At 52.7% G+C, this 19,685-nt stretch overlaps 1 protein-coding gene across 1 annotated transcript in view; it reads left to right on the top strand.

Moving 5' to 3' along the window:
* MROH2A (maestro heat like repeat family member 2A) overlaps positions 1,213 to 19,685 on the top strand; it is a 58,525-nt gene continuing 40,052 nt past the window's right edge. The window contains exons 1-11 of the mRNA XM_018040933.1: positions 1,213 to 1,288; positions 2,360 to 2,455; positions 2,681 to 2,862; positions 8,276 to 8,407; positions 8,614 to 8,776; positions 11,520 to 11,615; positions 12,218 to 12,372; positions 12,925 to 13,068; positions 14,350 to 14,442; positions 15,101 to 15,179; positions 15,318 to 15,431. Of these exons, the coding sequence (XP_017896422.1) occupies positions 1,213 to 1,288; positions 2,360 to 2,455; positions 2,681 to 2,862; positions 8,276 to 8,407; positions 8,614 to 8,776; positions 11,520 to 11,615; positions 12,218 to 12,372; positions 12,925 to 13,068; positions 14,350 to 14,442; positions 15,101 to 15,179; positions 15,318 to 15,431 (1,330 nt within the window). The remainder of the gene's footprint in view (positions 1,289 to 2,359; positions 2,456 to 2,680; positions 2,863 to 8,275; positions 8,408 to 8,613; positions 8,777 to 11,519; positions 11,616 to 12,217; positions 12,373 to 12,924; positions 13,069 to 14,349; positions 14,443 to 15,100; positions 15,180 to 15,317; positions 15,432 to 19,685) is intronic.

Raw genomic sequence — 19,685 nt, forward strand, 5'->3', positions numbered from 1 at the left:
GTGGACCAGGAGCCAAGATTTTGAGAACATAACTGGTGTGAACAGCTTGTGTTCCCAAAGCCACCCAGGGAAGGATTAAAGCAGGCTGAGGTCAGGAGAAATCCTAGCTAGTATGACCCCAGCTCCAAATGGAAACCCATATATTTGAAACTTCTATGTGTAACACAAAGAAGAAAACAAGCCAACAAAGGTGTGGACAAAATTAAAGAACAAGTGGAGAAAAAGATGCACATGGATAGAAGGGTATTTTCAGCGACAACAATTCAGTTCAGTCACTCAGTCGTGTCCAACTCTTTGCGACCCCATGGACTGCAGCATGTCAAGCCTCCCCGTCCATCACCAACTCCTGGAGTTTACCCAACCTCATGTCCATTGAGTTGGTGATGCCATCCAACCGTCTCATCCTCTGTCATCCCCTTCTCCTTTTGCCTTCAATCATTCCCAGCATCAGGGTCTTTTCCAATGATTCAGCTCTTTACATTAGGTGGCCAAAGTATTGGAGCTTCAGCTTCAGCATCAGTCCTTCCAATGAAGATTCAGGGTTGATTTCCTTTAGGATTGACTGGTTTGATCTGTAATGCATAGAAATTCATTATTTTATTGCTCAAACTGCTGATCAGGGCTCTCTCTCAGCTAAAAATAACAAGGACATTCTTCGAGCCTGACTTTTGGTTCAGGGAAACAGGGTCCTTTCACTTGTCTTTGGAATTCTTTATATTCTACTTATTCTATCAGTGGGACCACCCTGTCCCATCCTGCAAGCTGTCCAGTCCTTGGGGAAGAGGACTCTTCTTCTCAGGACCCCTCTGTCCACCCATCTCCTCCAACTGCCCAGACCACACCTCCCCACCCTGGGCTCCTATGCCTATACCCTCAGGGGTCTTGGCTGTGAATCCCCATCCCCGCCAATTTTCCTTTCCCCAAAAAGGCCACCATACCTCACCACACATATGGGTGACAGAAACGTTGAGTGACAAAGTAATGTGAGTTTTTAATCATCGGGACCTGGGCACTCCTCCAAGAGTGGGTTCACAGAGCTCAGAGAGGCAGTTGGATCTGAGAGTTCCAAGGGTCTGGGACCCAACGGTGATAAGTCCAGTGAAACCCACCCCCCACCCTGCCAGGGGACCTGCTCCCCATTGAGTCACGACTGAGGACCCCGAAGGGCTCCTCCTTTGTCAGCCCATCCTGCCGTCATCCACACTACTGTTGATGTGTATTGGGCAGAGAACAGAGCCTTTTCTTGTGGTGTATTTTTGTTCTGTCCAGGAAAGAACTCAGAGAAAAGGTCAGTATACAGGTCCCAGGCTTACTCCTTAAAGGACTCCCAAGAGGAAGGGAGCACAGGATAGTGAAAGATGCTGGGACGGAGTTTGAGAAACTTGGGACAGAAAGAAAAAGGATCAGGGAGGTCTTCATCCTCCGTGTTGACATCTGTGTTGGTGTTTGTCAGCAATTCAGAAGCTGCTGGTGTGGAGGGAGCCCCTTGAGAGGTGCAATGAGGGCACCTCAGAGGGATTCCTCACTAATCATTCGTTTTTTGTGTCCAGAAGAGAGGGAGCAAAGGCCCTTCCTAAGCAGGGGTGGTGGCCCGTCACTGCGTGACTAACCACCTAAATGTAATGGCTTAAAATGACACCGTCTATTATCTCACAGTGTCTCTAGTCAGGAGTCCATGGCTCAGCGGGGCCCTTTGCCTGGGGTCTCACAGGCTGCCCTCAAGATGTCACCTGGGCTACAACCTTTCTGAAGCCCAGTCCTCTTCCAGGCTCATGTGGTTGTTGTCAGAATCCAGGTCCTTTCGGTTGTAGGACTGAGGCCCTTGGTTCCTTGTGACGCAGGCAGTTTACATCACTGCTGTTTACTTTTCAAAGACAGCACGAGAATTTCCAGTCTGCTAAGATGGAGTTGTGTGAGACATAATGTAATCATGGGAGTGAGCCCATCACAGGAGGTTCCCCTCACCTTTGCCATGTACTATTGGTTAGCGTGTGTGTGTGTGTGTGTGTGTGTGTGTGCACGCACGCATATGTTCAATCATGTCTGACTCTTTGCAACCCTTTGAACTGTAGCCCGCTAGGCTCCCTTGTCCCTAGTATTTTTCAGGCAAGAACACTGGAGTGGGTTGCCATTTCCCCTCCAGGGGATCTTCCTGAACCAGGGATCGAACACAAGTCTCCTGCATGTCTTTACTTGCTGGCAGATTCTTTACCCACTGAGCCATCACTAGAATATGGGTCTAACCAAGTTACAGGTTCCTCCCACACTCTAGGGAAGGGGGTTATGCAGGGTGGGACTCACTGGGGGGGTCATCCTAGAATGGGTAGCATGCCAAGTATTATCAATCTTACCTCGAAAGAACTTGAAGAAGAGATGGCAGAAGCAGCAACAGAGTCACATGAGGACCCATCAGAGGAAACAGAGGACCTGGGGCCTCTGGAACCAGATGACAGTGGTAAGAAAACCAACCCCCTCCCTGCATTCCTGCTTCGTTTTCTCTACTAACTCCTTGAGGGTAAGCCCCAACCAAGGTCTCAGTTTTCCCATCGGTACAGTGGGCAGAAAGGTCCCACCCATGCCCCAGATGGAGCTAAGGCTGGGTGGTGTCAGGGAGACTGGGGCACCAGGGGCACCCCCTGTAACAGTCATCTTGCCATCACGTCGACCACCTTTGTCTCAGGTACCTTCCAGCAAGTCACGAACCTCCTCAACATCATGGAGAGCGAGTCAACCAAAACGGACACTGCAGGGGCAGGTTTTGACATGAGGAAGAGGCTGGCCTCGGTGATCATCACGGAGAAGGCCACCACCGAGCCTTCCGTGGTGATGAACGCTCTTATCCGTTGCCTGCAGGTGCCGGAGGTAGGGCCTCCTCCCCCTAGGCGCTTCTCTGAGCTTGGTCACCTGCTTGCACGTCCATCCACGGCTCAGCACACCTTTACTGACTGTTGTCAGAGCGGGGCTAGGTGCTGGGGCCCCTGAGGACCAACTGGGCTGTGGGGTGCTCACAATTTTTCAAAGCTCCTCTGTATTCTGATTCGGTGGGTTTGGGATTCATCGTCTTAGAGCAGGTGAGCCAAGTAACAAAGATATTGAGTAGCAGTGAAGCAGGTAGGTGTGGGGGAGCAGAGACGTGGCAGACGCAGGGCACACGGGTGCTTGCCAGTGGAGAGGTTGTTTCGTGGGGCAGAGGGTGTTGACAGGAGTAATGGAGAATGTGGCCAAGATCTCGCTGGGCCTTGTACAACAGGAGCACCGGCATCAGAGCATCAGCATCCTCTGAGTGCTTGGTACAACTCAGATTTCTGGGGCCCATCGTGAGAGCTTCTGATTCAGTGGACGTATGGGGTGGAACCCAAGACTCAGCATTTTTAGCAAGTTCTCAAGTGATGTGTCTACTGGTCTGCAGAGCACACTTAGAGAGTTGCTGGATTTTAGACTATCCTTGAGCTTTTGAGGGTGGGTAGCAAAGGAGTTGTTCCTTATAGGAGTTCTTGTGTGTGTGTGGTGTGTGTGTGTGTGTGTGTGTGTGTGTATTTCAGCCCCATCATGTCACTGTCGTGCAGGAAGTTTCCCTGACCAGGGACTGAACCTGGGCCTCTGTAGTGAGGCCACTAGGCCACCAGGGAATTCCTTTTAGGAGTTCCTTCCTCTTCCTCTTTTTTTTTTTTTTCTGGCCACTCTGAGCAGCATGTGGGAGCTTAGTTCCTCAGCCAAGGATTGAACCTGGATCCTTCCATCGGAAGCTCGGAATCTTAATCACTGGACAGCCAGGGAAGTCCCTAGGAGTTCTCCATAGCAAGCTTATTTTACAGAAAGACACGTGGCAGCCGTGAGGAAGGCATGCCAGGGTTCAGGAGCAGAGGAAAGAGGTTTGCAAAACAGATTTTAAAATCTAGGTTTTATTATTACTCAGGCATAGGAGACCCCGGTTCGATCCCTGGATCAAAGATCCCCTGGAGAAGGGAACAGCTACCCACTCCAGTATCCTGGCCTGGAGAATTCCATGGACAGAGGAGACTGGCAGGGTCACAAAGAGTCAGACAGCACTGAGCGACTTTCACTTTCACTTTCATAGTGAGCCCAACAGCTCAGGAGAGGATCGCCTTGAAAAACTAGTCTGCTACGCACAGACAGGGGCATGCCATGCCATGCAGTCCCACAGGAAAGCACCAGCTTGGGCAGGAGGCAGAGGGACCAAGGGGGAAATGTGTGCAGGTGTGGCTTCTCTAGGGGAGAAGCTCTAGATTAGCTAGTCAGCTCCGGGCTGCTGGGACTCCCTGAGCGGTCTGGTCCCTGGCCCCAGGGTGATTAGAGCAGGTGTACAGTGGTCCAGGGCTTCCCAGGTGGCTCAGCGGTCAAGAATCCTCCTGCCAATGCAGGAGACACGAGTTCAGTTCCTGCGTGGAGAAGATCCCCTGAAGGAGGGAAGGGCCACCTGCCCTCGTATTTTTGCCTGGAGAATCCCATGGGCAGAGGAGCCTGGTAGACTACAGTCCATGGGATTGCAAAGAGCCATACACGGCTGCACGACTAAACGGCAGCGGCATAGTGGCCCAGAGCATGAGGGGCTGCGGGAGGACGCGCTTGGGTGTGGGCTCTGGACTGGTTTAACAAGCTTGCTGGTGGCGGAGTTATTTGCTGTCTCCGGGAACTGACTAACCCCCGGGCAGTCTTTCGGGTCCACAAGACCCCAAGAAATCAAAGCGTTGGGAAATTTAGAAAATTACAAAAACCGTGACCAATACCCAGGCCTGATAAATGACCAGTGGCAATAAACAGGTGATAAACAACAGGCACGTTGTACAATGTGATCTGTGTCAAAATTTTCAGTTATTCGTTAGTGAAGGAAGCAGTAAGATGTTGCCTGCGTGCTCAGGCGCTCACTCGCGTCCAACTCTTTGTGACCCCGTGGACTGTAGCCCACCAGGCTTCTCTGTCCATGGGATTCTCCAGGCAAGAAAACCAGAGTGGGTGGCCATGCCCTCCCCATGGACTGCAGCCCACCAGGCTCCTCTGTCCATGGGATTCTCCAGGCAAGAAAACCAGAGTGGGTGGCCATGCCCTCTTCCAGGGGAGCTTTTTGACCCAGGGACTGAACTCACATCTCCTGGGTCTCCTGCATTGGAAGGTGGACTCTTTACCACTAGCACCAGCTGGGAAGCTAATAAGATGTTAAAATCTGTTAAAATGAGACTTTTACTTCTAGAGATCTATATTCTTTACCAGTCAAAATTTCATTGCCTTGTCACAGACAGGAATCATTTTAATAATCACTATCCTGAAACTAAGCTTCTATCCCTGTGGAGATATAGCCTAGACCATCACAGTCAATCAAAGACACACACTCCCATAGTCCAGATCATCCTTCAGAGGCGGCCGGACATCCCTAAGCCTGTCGCTGGGAGGCCACTCGGTGCCTGTTTTATGACACTTTCAAAATCTTGGACAATTTTTCTCTTGTGACCATAAATATTCTCCAAGATTAATTTTGATCACAGATAAGACTGGGTTTATAATTTACCTGGCTGCTTACATATCTGCAGCCATAGTGTTAGCTGCGCATCAAGGCTTCCTTGAGTTTGCTGTGAAAACCAAGAGCATGAATTTTCAACAGGGTGAGACTGCACCACAACAGGTAATATTGGTTCTTGCACAGTGGGGTGGGATGTGGTGTGTGTGTGAAGGAAATTTTAGTTTTTGATGTACAAAGCACAGATATGGATAATCAAATATATAATATCTTTGTGGCATTACATTTTCATGGTGGGGAGTAATTAGGGAAAAACATGCTTAAGGAGGTTCCTTAGGGGACAATTTAAAAAAAAAAGAGGTTGAGAAAACTAGGACCATCGATACTACGCAGTAAAGGCCACACAGTTCCCTTCTGTCCAGGAGTTCTTATGAGGAGGCTCTCACCGGAGTTTTTAAGCCTCTGAAAAGTGTAAGTGAAAGTTGCTCAGTCACGTCCAACTCCTTGTGACCTCATGGACTGTAGCCTGCCAGGCTCCTCTGTCCATGGAATTCTCTAGGCCAGAATACTGGAGTGGGCAGCCATTCCCTTCTCCAAGGGGGATCTTCCCCACCCAGGAATCGAAATGGGGTCTACCTACATTGCAGGTGGATTCTTTACCAGCTGAGCTATAAGCTTCTATTACTTCCTGTATTAGAGGCTTGTAGGCTTCCCTGGTGGCTCAGACTGTAAAGACTCTGCCTGCAATGCAGGAGACCCAGGTTTGATCCCTGGATCAGGATGATCCCCTGGAGAAGGAAATGGCAACCCACTCCAGTATTCTTGCCTGTGAAATTCCCTGGACAGAGGAGCCTGGCAGGCTGAAGTCCATGGGGTCACAAAAGAATCGGACATGACTGAGCGACTGAAAAACAGCATTACTTTCTGTACCAAGACTCTCTACTGGATAAAAGTATACATTTCGGTGACTTCCTCTCCTCGTGAGGTCCCTAAATTTGCTACGGTCCTGACTGTTGAGAAGTGACCTCCTTACCAGCTGAGGGAGGGGCCATCTTCCCAGAGGGCTTCGCCAATGAGGCTCCATGGAGAGAGGAGTCCACCTTCTTTCTTTCTTGGTGATGTACCATCCCTGATTGAATGAGAGTCATTGTCAAATCTGACTCTCCAGCAGTGGTCAGGTTGCAAAACCTATTTGTCCAATCCCATCCTCATTCGGGTCACTTAAAGTGGTGACCAGAGCTATGTAGGAAGCAAAATAGAGCATGTTGTCTTGAACTTTGCAAGAGGGTCAGTGCCAAGTCTGGGGAGGACCCTGTATGCTGACCGTTTGACCCCTGTCTTGCTGAGTAGTGAAGACAGATGCAGGCCATGGGGGCAGGGCCAGTTGGATGAGTCTGATGGGGGAGGGGAGGGGGTGTGAGACAGGCTGGAGTTGGGGGCAGGCTTGGGGCGGTTTGAGGATTGTGGGTTCATCAACCAGCTCGAGTGTTAATCACATGGCATCCAATTCCAATGCATGGATTCCCCACCTCAAGCCAATCTGCTGACACCAGCTGGGGGTGGGGGTCCTACAATTTAACTCAGTTCTGACACTGTCTTCCTGGAGATAATGTCAGATTCCATGGGTTAAGGGCTCAGTCCCATTAAGGTGGCATCAGTGGTAAAGATCCTGCCCACCAAGGCAGGAGACCATAATAGACGGGGGTTCAATCCCTGGGTTGGGAGGATCCCCTGGAGGAGGGCACGGTGACCCAATCCAGTATTCTTGCTTGGAGAATCCCATGGACAGAGGAACCTGGCGGGCTATATAGTCCACAGGGTCACAAAAAGTGGACACAACTGAAGTGACTCACATGCACACGTGCACCCATAAGACGACCCCAGCCAGGCCTGTGCTTCAGATGCCAGTGGTAAGTTTGGCCAATTGGCTATAGACCGGAGGTTCCCATGACCCCCTCCTCGAGTTTAATGAATTTGCTAGAGGGGCTCACAAAATCCAGAGAAAACTTTTACTTACCAGTTTCTTATAACTCAGGACCAGACAGATGGAAGAGATGCATAGGGCAAGGGTATGGGAAAGGGCGTGAAGTTTCTATGTCCTCTCTGGGCCTCCCATCCCCTCTAAATCTTCATGTGTTCACCAATCTAAAGCTCTCTGAACCCTGTCCCTTTGGAGTTTTATGGAGGCTTCACTATCTAGGCATGGTTGATTAAATTACTAGCCATTGGCGATTGATTCAACTTCCAGACCCACTCTCCTCCCTGGGGGTCCGAGTGGTTGGGACTGAGAGTGCTAGTCCTCTAATCGGATGATGGGTTCTCCTGCCAACCATTCCCCATCCTTCAAGTGAAAGGGAAAGTCGCTCAGTCTTGTCCCCCTCTTTGCAACCCCATGGACTACAGTCCACGGAATTCTCCAGGCCAGAATACCAAAGTGGGTAGCCATTCACTTCTCCAGGGGATCCTCCCAGTCCAAGGATCGAGCCCAAGTCTCCCACATGGCAGGCGGATTCTTTACCAGTTGAGCCACCAGGGAAACCCTCCCCATCCTTAGGTGTGGACAAAAAATCATCTCATTAATACAATAAAAAAAGACATCTTTGTCACTCTCATTACTTAGGAAATTCCAAGGATTTCCGGCTTCTGTGCTTGGGTGAAGACCAAACACAAATCTTATTATAAATCACAACCTCCTAGGTATTGGGGGGAGGGCTAGTAGGAGGGAGACTGCGGTGGATCTGTGGGCTCCCAGGCCCCACTGCCTGGTCCCGGACCTCCCCATCTGCCACACTTGTTCCCCAGATTTCCACTCAGCGCAAAGTCAACATCTACAACATCCTCCAGGAGATCATCCAGCAGGAGGGAGAGCTGGAGGAGCGCTGCGTCCAGAGGCTGGTCGCCATCGCCTCCAAGGAGATGAGGGACATGCTGGAGGTAGCGGATGTCCTGCCCCCACCCGCCTGGCCGCCGCCCCAGGGGGCTGGGCTCTGGTGGGCGAGGCGTGGGAGGCCCGAGGCCCTTGTCCGGTTATCTCATGGGAACAACAGTAGGCTGAGGGGGCCCAAGGGACCCCAGCAGGGCTGGAGTAGGTGAGGGGCAGGAACTGTTGGCAAGTCCACGTGTCCTCCCATGCCCTGCAGATGGAGGGCTACATGAGGGCAGAGGTGGCCAGCGACACCCTGGTGGCCCTGTCCCGAAACCACTTCAGCTTGGTCATGTACGAGCTGCAGCACCATCTCAAACCCCTCAACCTCACGGAAGAGTTTGTCATCGTCACCCTGGCCAAGCTGGCCAATGGCAACGGTAGGGCTCGTGAGGATGGGGCCTCAGCGTTTGCCCATCTGGCCACCCCTGTGCCTCTGCCCTGGTTCCTGCCCCTCCCCCTCCCATTTCTCCCTCTTCGTGCCTTCCTCTGGCATTCCTCTGTTTCACTTCTGGTGTCTCTGTCCCTCTCAGCTGCTGAGATCCCCTCCCTGTGCCTCCCATCCTGTGTCTTTTCTCCTGCCGGCCCTTCTCTCACACACCTCTCTTTCCTCGCCCCACCTCTGGCCCCATTCTCTCCCTCGCTCCCTCCTTTCTTCCCTTTCAGTCCGTGCACACATGCTGAGCGTCTGCTCTGCGCAGGCCTCACGGTGGGCAGTGGGCCGTGGGTGAGTGAGGCACTGGGAACCAGTACTCGAGAAAACGGAGTGTCACAATGGGAGAGGGTATGCGGCTGTCCTCCTCCTAACCGCCATCGCACTCAGTCTCTGGGTCGTCATTTTAGAATGTTTCAGTTTAGTTCAGTTCAGTTCAGTTGCTCAGTTGTGTCCGACTCTTTGCGACCCCATGAATCACAGCACGCCAGGCCTCCCTGTCCATCACCAACTCCCGGAGTTCACCCAAACTCAAGTCCACCAAGTCAGTGATGCCATCCAGCCATCTCATCCTCGGTCGTCCCCTTCTCCTCCTGCCCCCAATCCCTCCCAGCATCAGAGTCTTTTCCAATGAGTCAACTCTTCACACGAGGTGGCCAAAGTATTGGAGTTTCAGCTTCAGCATCAGTCCTTCCAAAGAACACCCAGGGCTGATCTCCTTTAGAATGAACTGGTTGGATCTCCTTGCAGTCCAAGGGACTCTCAAGAGTCTTCTCCAACACCACAGTTCAAAAGCATCCATTCTTCGGCCCTCAGCTTTCTTCACAGTCCAACTCTCACATCCATACGTGACCACTGGACTAGATGGATCTTTGTTGGAAAAGTAACGTCTCTGCTTTTTAATGTGCTGTCTAGGTTGTCATAACTTTCCTTCCAAGGAGTAAGCATCTTTTAATTTCATGGCTGCAGTCATCATCTGCAGTGATTTTGGAGCCCCAAAACATAAAGTCTGACACTGTTTCCACTGTTTCCCCATCTATTTCCCATGAAGTGATGGGACCAGATGCCATGATCTTTGTTTTCTGAATGTGAGCTTTAAGCCAACTTTTTCACTCTCCTCTTTCACTTTCATCAAGAGGCTCTTTAGTTCCTCTTCACTTTCTGCTCTAAGAGTGGTTTCATCTGCATATCTGAGGTTATTGATATTTCTCCTGGCAATCTTGATTCCAGCTTGTGATTCTTCCAGCCCAGCGTTTCTCATGATGTTCTCTGCATATAAATTAAATAAGCAGGGTGACAATATACAGCCTTGACGCACTCCTTGTCCTAATTGGAACCAGTCTGTTGTTCCATGTCCAGTTCTAACTGTTGCTTCCTGACCTGCATATAACTTTCTCAAGAGGCAGGTCAGGTGGTCTGGTATTCCCATCTCTTCCAGAATTGTCCACAGTTTATTGTGATCCACACAGTCAAAGGCTTTCGCATAGTCAATAAAGCAGAGATAGATGTTTTCCTGGAGCTCTCTTGCTTTTTCGATAATCCAGCGGATGTTGGCAATTTGATCTCTGGTTCCTCTGCCTTTTCTAAAACCAGCTTGAACATCTGGAAGTTCACGGTTCACGTATTGCTGAAGCCTGGCTTGGAGAATTTTGAGCATTTCTTTACTAGCGTGTGAGATGAGTGTAATTGTGTGGTAGTTTGAGCATTCTTTGGCATTGCCTTTCTTTGGGATTGAAATGAAAACTGTTTATGAGACAACAGAGTGGCGGCTTGGGAGGCCCACCCCCTGCCTCATCTCTGTTCCCTGAGGCCCCAGGAAGGGCAGGGCTCTTCCTTCTTTTCCTCCGCCCCTACCCTCCCCCCCCATTGCCCCTCCCCTCCCTTCCCTCCGCTCTCCCCACCCCGTCCTCTCATCCCTGTCTCCCCTTGTCTCCCCTCGTCTCCCCTCCTCAGCCTCCGTCTCCCCTCCCCCATCCACCCTCCCCCAATTCCTCCTCCCTCTTCCCCTCCTCCTCCTCTTCCCCCCCCTTCCCTTTCCCCCCTCCTCTTCCTTCCCTTCCCCCCTCCCCTCGTCTCCTTCCCTGTCCTGGGAGATGGAAGGGAGAGGAGAGGGAGACAGGGAAAGGGAAGGGGTTGGGGGAGGGGGAAGGGGAGAAGGGGGAGAGGAGGGGGGAGATGGGGAGAGGGATGGAGACTGGGGGAGGTCTACCTTCCTCTCCGCCATCTCCCCTCCCCTCCTCCCTCTCCCCTTCCCCCGTCTCCCCTCCCCTTCCCTCTCCCCTCTCCCTTATGCCTCCCCTCTCCCACGCCCCCATCTCTCCTCCCCTCTCCTCTCCTCCACTTTCCCAGTTTCCCTTTCTCTGGAGGGAGGGCAGGGTCAACAGGGAGAGGGGAGGGAAGATGGGGAGACTGGAGGGGAGATGGGGAGAGGGTTGGGGGGGCAGTGAGGTCTCCCCTCCCCGTTCTCCCCTCTCCTCCTCCCCCCTCCCCAGCCTCCCATCTCCCCTCCCCTTCACCTGCTCCCAGCTCACACTTCTTACCTCCCCTGCCTCCTACCCTCTCCTGTGGCCCAGCCCATGCAAAGGGGTACCCTGGCCCTGTTCTGGGCACTGGAGGTGTGGGCGGTGGTGTTGTCCTCTCTGCTGACCCTCCTCCTCTGACTCCCTGAGACCTCTGCCCACACCCTGCAGTGTTTGAGTTCATGCCATACATGGGCATCACCCTGGCCACCATGTTCACCATGCTGAGGCTCGCCAATGAAGCCAAGATGCGCCAGGTGATCTGTGGTGGTAAGTGTCCCACCTGGGCCTGCAGGTCTGGCCCGATCAGGGTGCCAAAGGGAGGAGGTGGGTAGACAGGTAGAGACGAAAGGGCAGTGGGAATCGCAGGAGAAGACCAGGCCAACGATCCCAGCTTGGGCTTGACGTGGGCCATTTATATCTATCACCTTGCCCCAGGTTTTAATTATGTCATGTTTTTGTGAGCCCAAATCCCCAATACCTGAGAAAAGTAGGACAAAATGTGTTTGCCACTCTTTGCTTTGGAGTCCCCAGGATCTGAGTGAAAAAGTCTTCTTCCAGGGCTCACCCTTGACCTTGCCACATGAACCTCAAGGCCGGGGGCCCAGTCACACCTGTGTGCTCTGCCCCTCGGGGGTAGTCTTTCACCCTCAGACAGGGAGGAGCTTCATGCAGGACAAAACTTAGGGAGCTGGGAGGAGGGTTGGAAAGGCAGACAGAGAGGAACACAGGAGATTTTTCTAGCAGCATCTTTGGCCGTCTCAGTAAGCTGCTGGTTAGGGAAGTGTGAGGGCTCCTTCTGAGGAGGCAGCCCTGGAAGGCTTTGTTCTGCGTCCTGCCCCCTGGGGCTCACTGCACATCCCCCGGAGCAGCCATGGAGACCTTCTGCGAGACAGTGCAGTTTTACCTGAGGCACCTGGAGGACAGCGTGTACCCCGTGATGACTGAGGACCAGTTTGCGGTGAAGCTGTTCCCCATGTATCGCTACTTCGTGACGGTGTGGCTGCGGAACAACAACCCGGAGGTGAGACAGGCCCTGCTGGGTGGGGGTGGGAGCCCGTGGTCCTCGGGGCATTGCTCTCCAGCCTGTGCAGGCCCTGCTGGGTGGGGGTGGGAGCCCGTGGTCCTCAGGGCATCGCTCTCCAGCCTGTGCAGCTGGCGGAGCTGAGACACCACGGGGTCCAAGGAGGTGGAGACCTGATTAATGGCAGAGCCACGGGGGCCCTGGAGAGATGTCTTGATAAAGGCCCCTGGAGTTGCTGGACCAGGGTCCCTGTTACACGTGTGCCGGGCCCTCTCCGAGCGGTTCACTTGTGGGAGCCACTTCCACGCCAACTCTGGGCCACAGGACTGTTTCACAAATGAAACGGAGACACAGAGAGGTTGAGTACCTGCCCAAGGTCCCCTGAGTGACGGATCAGGACTCGGGGGACAGGCTTCGCACCTGTGGGGCCTGGGGGAGGCCTGGACCCTACTCCAAGGTCCCCTCTGTCACCTGTCCTTGATTCCGAGGCTGGGGCCGATGCCACAGGGGGTCCTGGCCGAGGAGGGTCTAGAGACCCGGCTCCTGTGCTAGGTGAAGCTGGGGGTCATCAAGTCCCTGAAGCCCATGCTGAGCCTCCTCCTGCCCAATGATGACCTGCGGGAGCAGGTGTACGACTACATCCCCCTGCTGCTGGCAGAGTACCAGGGCAGCCTGGAGGCGCTCTTCATCACGCAGGTGAGGGGCCTGGGCTGGGGGCTCAGGGTATTTCGGGCTCCTGAGTGTCCTGTGGGGTGTTGTCTGGGTGGGAGATGGAGCCACGGGACCTAGCACTTGCCCGATTGCCAAGAGATAGATGCTGCTGTTCCACGTATGTTAGTCACTCAGTCATGTCTGACTCTTCGCAACCCCATGGACTGTATCCCACCAGGATTCTCTGTCTGTGGGATTTCCCAGGCAAGAATACTAGAGTGGTTGCCTGTTCCTTCTCAAGGGGATCTTCCCGGCCCAGAAATCGAAGCCAGGTCTCTCATGTTGCAGGCAGATTCTTTACTCTCTGAGCCACCAGGGAAGCCAGGCAGAAACGATGATACCTCAAAGGGTTCTGGGGCCCACAGTGAGGCCACAACTTTCATATCAGTTTCCTAAGGCTGTTGTAACAAAGAATCAGGAGGCAGGTAGCTTAAAACAACAGAAATGTGTTCCATCATGGTCCTGGAGGCCGGCACTCTGAAGTCAAAGTGTTGGCGGGCTGTGCTCCTTCTGCAGGCTCTGGGGGAGAATCTTGCCCTTCCAGCTTCTGGTGGCCCAGGCACTGCGTCACTCCAGTGTCCTCCTCCGTCATCACATGGCCGTCTCTGGGTCTCTCTCTCTGTGTCTTCTCTTCTCGTAAGGACAGCGGTGCTTGGATCTAAGGTGTTGTCAGGGTGATCTCATCTTGAGAGCCGTAACTAATTACGTCTGCAAAGACCCTATTTCCAAGTGAGGTCACATTTTGAGGTTCTGGGTGGACATGGATTCTGGGAGCACCATTCAACCTCTTACCAGCCTTGAACGTGTGTGAGATGGAGTTTTTGCAAGATTCTGAGCTGAGTTGTGACCTGGGCTGGTGTATACTGTGAAGGGGGTCACTCATTTACAGACGAGACGAGACCCTTCGCCTTGTGAAAGCTGGGAACAGAAATGAACTTGCCAGATTTGGGGAGCCACGTGCAGATCTTCTGTCTAAAAGTTGGAATGCACCTCCCAGTGACTAGAAGAGAGAGGGGAAGAAGGCCTTGAACGCCACGCACAGTGGCCCTAGTGCAGCCCTGCCGAGCTGTAGTGTCCACGGCAATCCTCAAAGGCGGCTAGAAACAGAGTCGGACTCAGGGGTCTGGGCGGAGCTTGAGAGGTGGCCTCTCTGCCCAACTCCCAGGGGATACTGATACCTCCAGAGCAGGGAGCACGTCAAGGAGCAAAGGTCTGGCGTGTGACCTGAGTCGGTCGAAGGTCACCTGCCACCGTTTCCCGCGGCAGGTCTTGAGGCAGATCCTGGAGATGTCCGTCATCACCAACAGCCCCGTCCCGCAGATGCAACTGCACACCATCTTCACGGAGCTGCACGTCCAGGTGAGCCCCAGGGCCGCGAGGGGCGGGGCCTTCTCCTGGGCGGGGCCTTCTCCGGGGCGGGTCAGGGGAGGGGCGCTGGGGGCGGGTCAGGGAAGGCGGGCTGAGGGCGGGTCAGGGAGGCGGGCTGGGGGCGGGTCAGGGAGGCGGGCTGGGGGCGGGTCAGGGGAGGGGCGCTGGGGGCGGGTCAGGGGAGGCGGGCTGAGGGCGGGTCAGGGAGGCGGGCTGGGGGCGGGTCAGGGGAGGGGCTCTGGGGGCGGGTCAAGGAGGCGGGCTGGGGGCGGGTCAGGGGAGGGGCTCTGGGGGCGGGTCAGGGAGGCGGGCTGGGGGCGGGTCAGGGGAGGGGCGCTGGGGGCGGGTCAGGGGAGGCGGGCTGAGGGCGGGTCAGGGAGGCGGGCTGGGGGCGGGTCAGGGAGGCGGGCTGGGGGCGGGTCAGGGGAAGCGGGCTGGGGGCGGGTCAGGGGTGGGGCGCTGGGGGCGAGTCAGGGGAGGCGGGCTGGGGGCGGGTGGTGTGTGACCAGGGCTCCAGGTGGCAGGGTGGCGGTGGGGCCCCCGTCCCGATGCCACAGGCCTCCTGCCCGGGGCGAGGCACAGGTGGGGCTCCTGCTCGTGTGCCCCTCTGTGGAGCTGACCTCTCCACCCCCTGCCTCCCCCGCCCCAGGTGTGCTCCAGGGCCCCCGCCCAGCAGCAGTACAGCAGCCAGAACCTGACAGAGATCGTGCACTGCTTCGTAGCCCTTGGTGAGGCGCCCCCAGGCCCCCGGGAGCCCTCGGGAGTGCCGGCCCCCTCTGAGCGTCGGGCCCCGGGGCTGCCTTGTCGCTCTGCTGCTCTCGACTCGGGGCACGACTAAAGACGTCCTTCCCCCCCACCCCCTGCAGCCCGCTCCTACCCCAAGGAGCTGATGAAGTTCTTCCTCAGCCAGATGGAGATGAGCAAGGAGGCCGTCCGCGTGGGGACCCTGGCCCTGATCAGGGCAGTGGTGAGCGCAGATGGTGAGCACTCACCCCGCAAGAAGACCGGGCGGGAGCTAGGGTGGCAGGTTTCACTCATATCTGGCCTTTTTTTTTTTTTTTTCCCCTTAAATTTTTGGCCGCACCCTGCGGTGGCATGTGGGATCTTAGTGCCCTGACCGGAGATCGAACCCTTGCCCCCTGCGTTGGAAGCACAGAGTCTTAAGCACTGGACTTCCAGGGAAGTCCCTGGACCATTTCATCTCTTATAGACCCTGCTGGGTGGGCCACGGAGTCAGGGCTCTCCGTAGCTTCGTGTTTCCTATCCTTGAACCTACACCGGCCTTGGGTCCCACCCTCCACACCCTCGACCCTCTTCTTCAACCCTGAATCCCAGCTTCTACCTGAGCCTGAATTTCAAACCATTTGCCCAAATCCTAGTATAACTCCCAAAGCTAAATGAAAGGCTGAATATAAAGCCTAGATCTACAGTATAGATGTAGCCCTAAAGCCCCATTGACCCAGTGCCAAAACTTAAGTCTGAAACCCTGCTTCCGAATCCCTAAGCCCAAACCCTAAACCTGGCCTTGCTATCCATAGGAAATCACGGTTCCCAAGAGCACCGGCTCAGAGCATCCGCTTGAATTTGAACAAGGTGCCCTCTACTGGCAGCATTTGTTTTTGTATGATTTGAGAACCACACGGGCTGTGCTCAGTTGCTTCAGTCATGTCCCATTGTGTGCCCGCCAGGCTCCTCCGTCCATGGGATTCTCCAGGCAAGAATACTGGAGTGGGTTGCCATTTCCTCCTCCAGGGAATCTTCCTGACCCAGGGATCAAACTCACATCTCTCATGTCTCCTGCATTGGCAGGCGAGATCTTTTCCACTAGTGCAACCTTGAAAGCCCTGAGAAGTGCATGGCTGGCTTCAGTTCAGCCCTTCAGCTGCATATCCTTGTGCAGTACACAAACTGAGCAACTGTATGTGAAAGACCTTCTCCTGACAGTCAACCCATCTCTTACAGAAATGAAAATTTAAGCAACAGTGAAAGTGAAAGTTGCTCAGGCACGTCAGACTCTTCCTGACCCCACAAACTTAACTATACAGTCCATGGAATTCTCCAGGCCCAAATACTGGAGTGCCACAGTGAGACTCCTTTTTACTTATCTGATGGGCAGAGATGATAATGACTAGAGTTGGCCTACCCATTTTTCTGCAGAAGGGCAGATAGCAAAAATATTTTCAGCTTTGCAGACCGCACAGTCTGTGACAGTTATGCAAATTTGCCATTGTAGAACAGAAGCACGGTTGTGTTCCAATAAAGCTGTATCTACAAACAGACTTTGGGCTGGAATTAGACTTAGGGCTAGACTTTGCTAGTCCCTGGTCTAGAATACAAGAAACAACCCGCCGATACTTCCTTGTCAAGGGTGTAAACTGATAAACCATTCTGGATGCTCACTTGGATAAGGCCCAAAACTTGGGCTCAAAATCTAACATTTTATCAGCTCTCTGAAGGAATTAATTGCCCAAAGGCAATTGGATAAAGATGTTCCTTATAACATTGTGCATAGAAGCAAAACATCAAAAACAATCTACATGTTTTTCTACAAGAAATTTGTGGAATTAATAATAGTATAGCCTTATATGGAGAAGGAAATGGCAACCCACTCCAGTATTCTTGCCTGGAAAATCCCATGGACAGAGGAGCCTGCCAGGCTACAGTCCACGGGGTCGCAAAGAGTCGGACACGACTGAGTCACTTCACTTCACTTCACTTCATAGCCTTATATGGGCTTCCTAGGTGGCACTAGTGGTAAAGAGCCTGCCTGCTAATGCAGGAGACATAAGAGACGCAAGTCCAGTCCGTGGGTTGGGAAGGTTCCCTGGACGAGGACATGGCAACCCACTCTACTATTCTTGCCTGGAGAATCCCCATGGACAGATAAGCCTGGAGGGCTACAGTCCACTGGGTCACAGAGAGTTGGAAATGACTGACGCAACTTCACATACAGGCACGCATGCCACATATGGAATATTATACCATCTTTTTCATGGAAAAGCCACTCTTTGTATATTAAGTATAGCAGTACAGCGTGGGACAGTTATATATATCATGACCTTGGTTCGTTTTAGTTCCGTTCAGTCTCTCAGTCATGTCCAACTCTTTGTGACCCCATGAACTGCAGCACGCCAGGCCTCTGTCCATTACCAACTCCCGGAGGTTAGCCAAACTCATGTCGATTGAGTTGGTGATGCCATCCAACCATCTCATCCTCTTTCATCCTCTTCTCCTCCTGCCCTCAATCTTTCCCAGCATCAGGGTCTTTTCAGGTGAGTCATCTCTTCAAATCAGGTGGCCAAAGTATTGGAATTTCAGCTTCAACATCAGTCCTTCCAATGAACACCCAGGACTGATCTCCTTTAGAATGGACTGGTTGGATCTCCTTGCGGTCCAAGGGGCTCTCAAGAGTCTTCTCCAACACCGCAATTGGAGAAACATCAAAAGCATCAATTCTTCGGTGCTCAGCTTCCTTTATAGTCCAACTCTCACATCCACACATGACTACTGGAAAAACCATAGCCTTGACTAGACGGACATTTATTGACAAAGTAATGTCTCTGCTTTTTAATATGCTGTCTAGGTTTGTCATAACTTCCCTTCCAAGGAGTAAGCGTCTTTTAATTTCATGGCTGCAGTCACCATCTGCAGTGATTTTGGAGCCCCCCAAAATAAAGTCAACCACTGTTTCCCCATCTATTTGCCATGAAGTTTTGGGACCAGATGTCATGATCTTTTTTTCTAAATGTTGAGCTTTAAGCCAACTTTTTCACTCTCCTCTTTCACTTTCATCAAGAGGCATTTTAGTTCCTCTTCACTTTCTGCCATAAGGGTGGTATCATCTGCATATCTGAGGTTATTGATATTTCTCCCGGCAATCTTGATCCCAGCTTGTGCTTCTTCCAGCCCAGTGTTTCTCATGATATACTCTGCATATAAGTTAAATAAGCAGGGTGATAATATACAGCCTTAATGTACTCCTTTTCCTATTTGGAACCAGTCTGTTGTTCCATGTCGAATTATAACTATTGCTTCCTGACCTGCATACAGGTTTCTCAAGAGGCAGGTCAGGTGGTCTGGTATTCCCATCTCTTCCAGAATTGTCCACAGTTTATTGTGTTCCACACAGTCAAAGGCTTTGGCATAGTCAATAAAGCAAAAATAGATGTTTTTCTGGAACTCTCTTGCCTTTTTAATGACCCATCACATGTTGGCAATTTGATCTCTGGTTCCTCTGCCTTTTCTAAAACCAGCTTGAACATCTGGAAGTTCACTGTTCATGTATTTCTGAAGCCTGGCTTGGAGAATTTTGAGCATTACTTTACTAGCATGTGAGATGAGTGCAGTTGTGTGGTAGTTTGAGCATTCTTTGGCATAGCTTTTCTTTGGGATTGGAATGAAAACTGACCTTTTCCAGTCCTGTGGCCACTGCTGAGTTCTCCAAATTTGCTGACATATTGAGTGCAGCACTTTTACAGCATCATCTTTTAGGATTTGAAATAGCTCAACTGGAATTCCATCATCTCCACCTCCATGACCTCAGTTATGTGAAAGTAATCTGGTGCTCATTTATGCATAAATGAGTTTAGAAGGATACACCTAAACTGTGAAGACTGCTTGTCTTTTAATTTCTCAGTGAACACAGACTATTTTTATAATCAGAAAAAAAGGTTTCCATTTTAGAGATGAAGAACTCTCAAGTGTGACATCGTCCCTTGGTGCCTGAATTCCCGCCGTCTTCCACCCCGACCTCCTTTCCTCTTATTCCTCCTCCTGCAGTGACGTCTAGTAACACCTAGACTTGAGTGTAGCAACACCCTGAGTGCCTGACTGTGGGTCTGTCCAAGCCAACCTCTCGAGAGCCTTCTCCAGGCTCTTTCTCACCTCCCTAATCTTCCCCATCAGCCCTCCCTCCAGCACACACACAGCACTCTTGCACACCAGCCCCTGTGTGTTTTAACTTGTGTCACTGCTCAGAGATTTAGTGAGGACGTGCTCTCAGTGTCCACCTTTTACAGAGGAGGAAGCTGAGGCTCAGAGGGGCTGAGTAAGTCCCCGAGGTCACATAGCCGGGCTGCGGTGGAGCCAGAGCCTGAGCGCAGCAGCCTGGCCCTGGAGCCCCAGCCTCCGCAGCTGGGCGCCGCAGTCTCCGTGTGTCCACTGTGTGTCTGGCCCTGTGTGTCCCACTGAGGGAACCACCGAGCTCTTAGGAGGAGACCCTGCCCTCAAGGAGA

Source organism: Capra hircus, chromosome 3 (genome assembly GCF_001704415.2).
Source record: "Capra hircus breed San Clemente chromosome 3, ASM170441v1, whole genome shotgun sequence".
In the NCBI taxonomy this organism is placed as follows: domain Eukaryota; kingdom Metazoa; phylum Chordata; class Mammalia; order Artiodactyla; family Bovidae; genus Capra; species Capra hircus.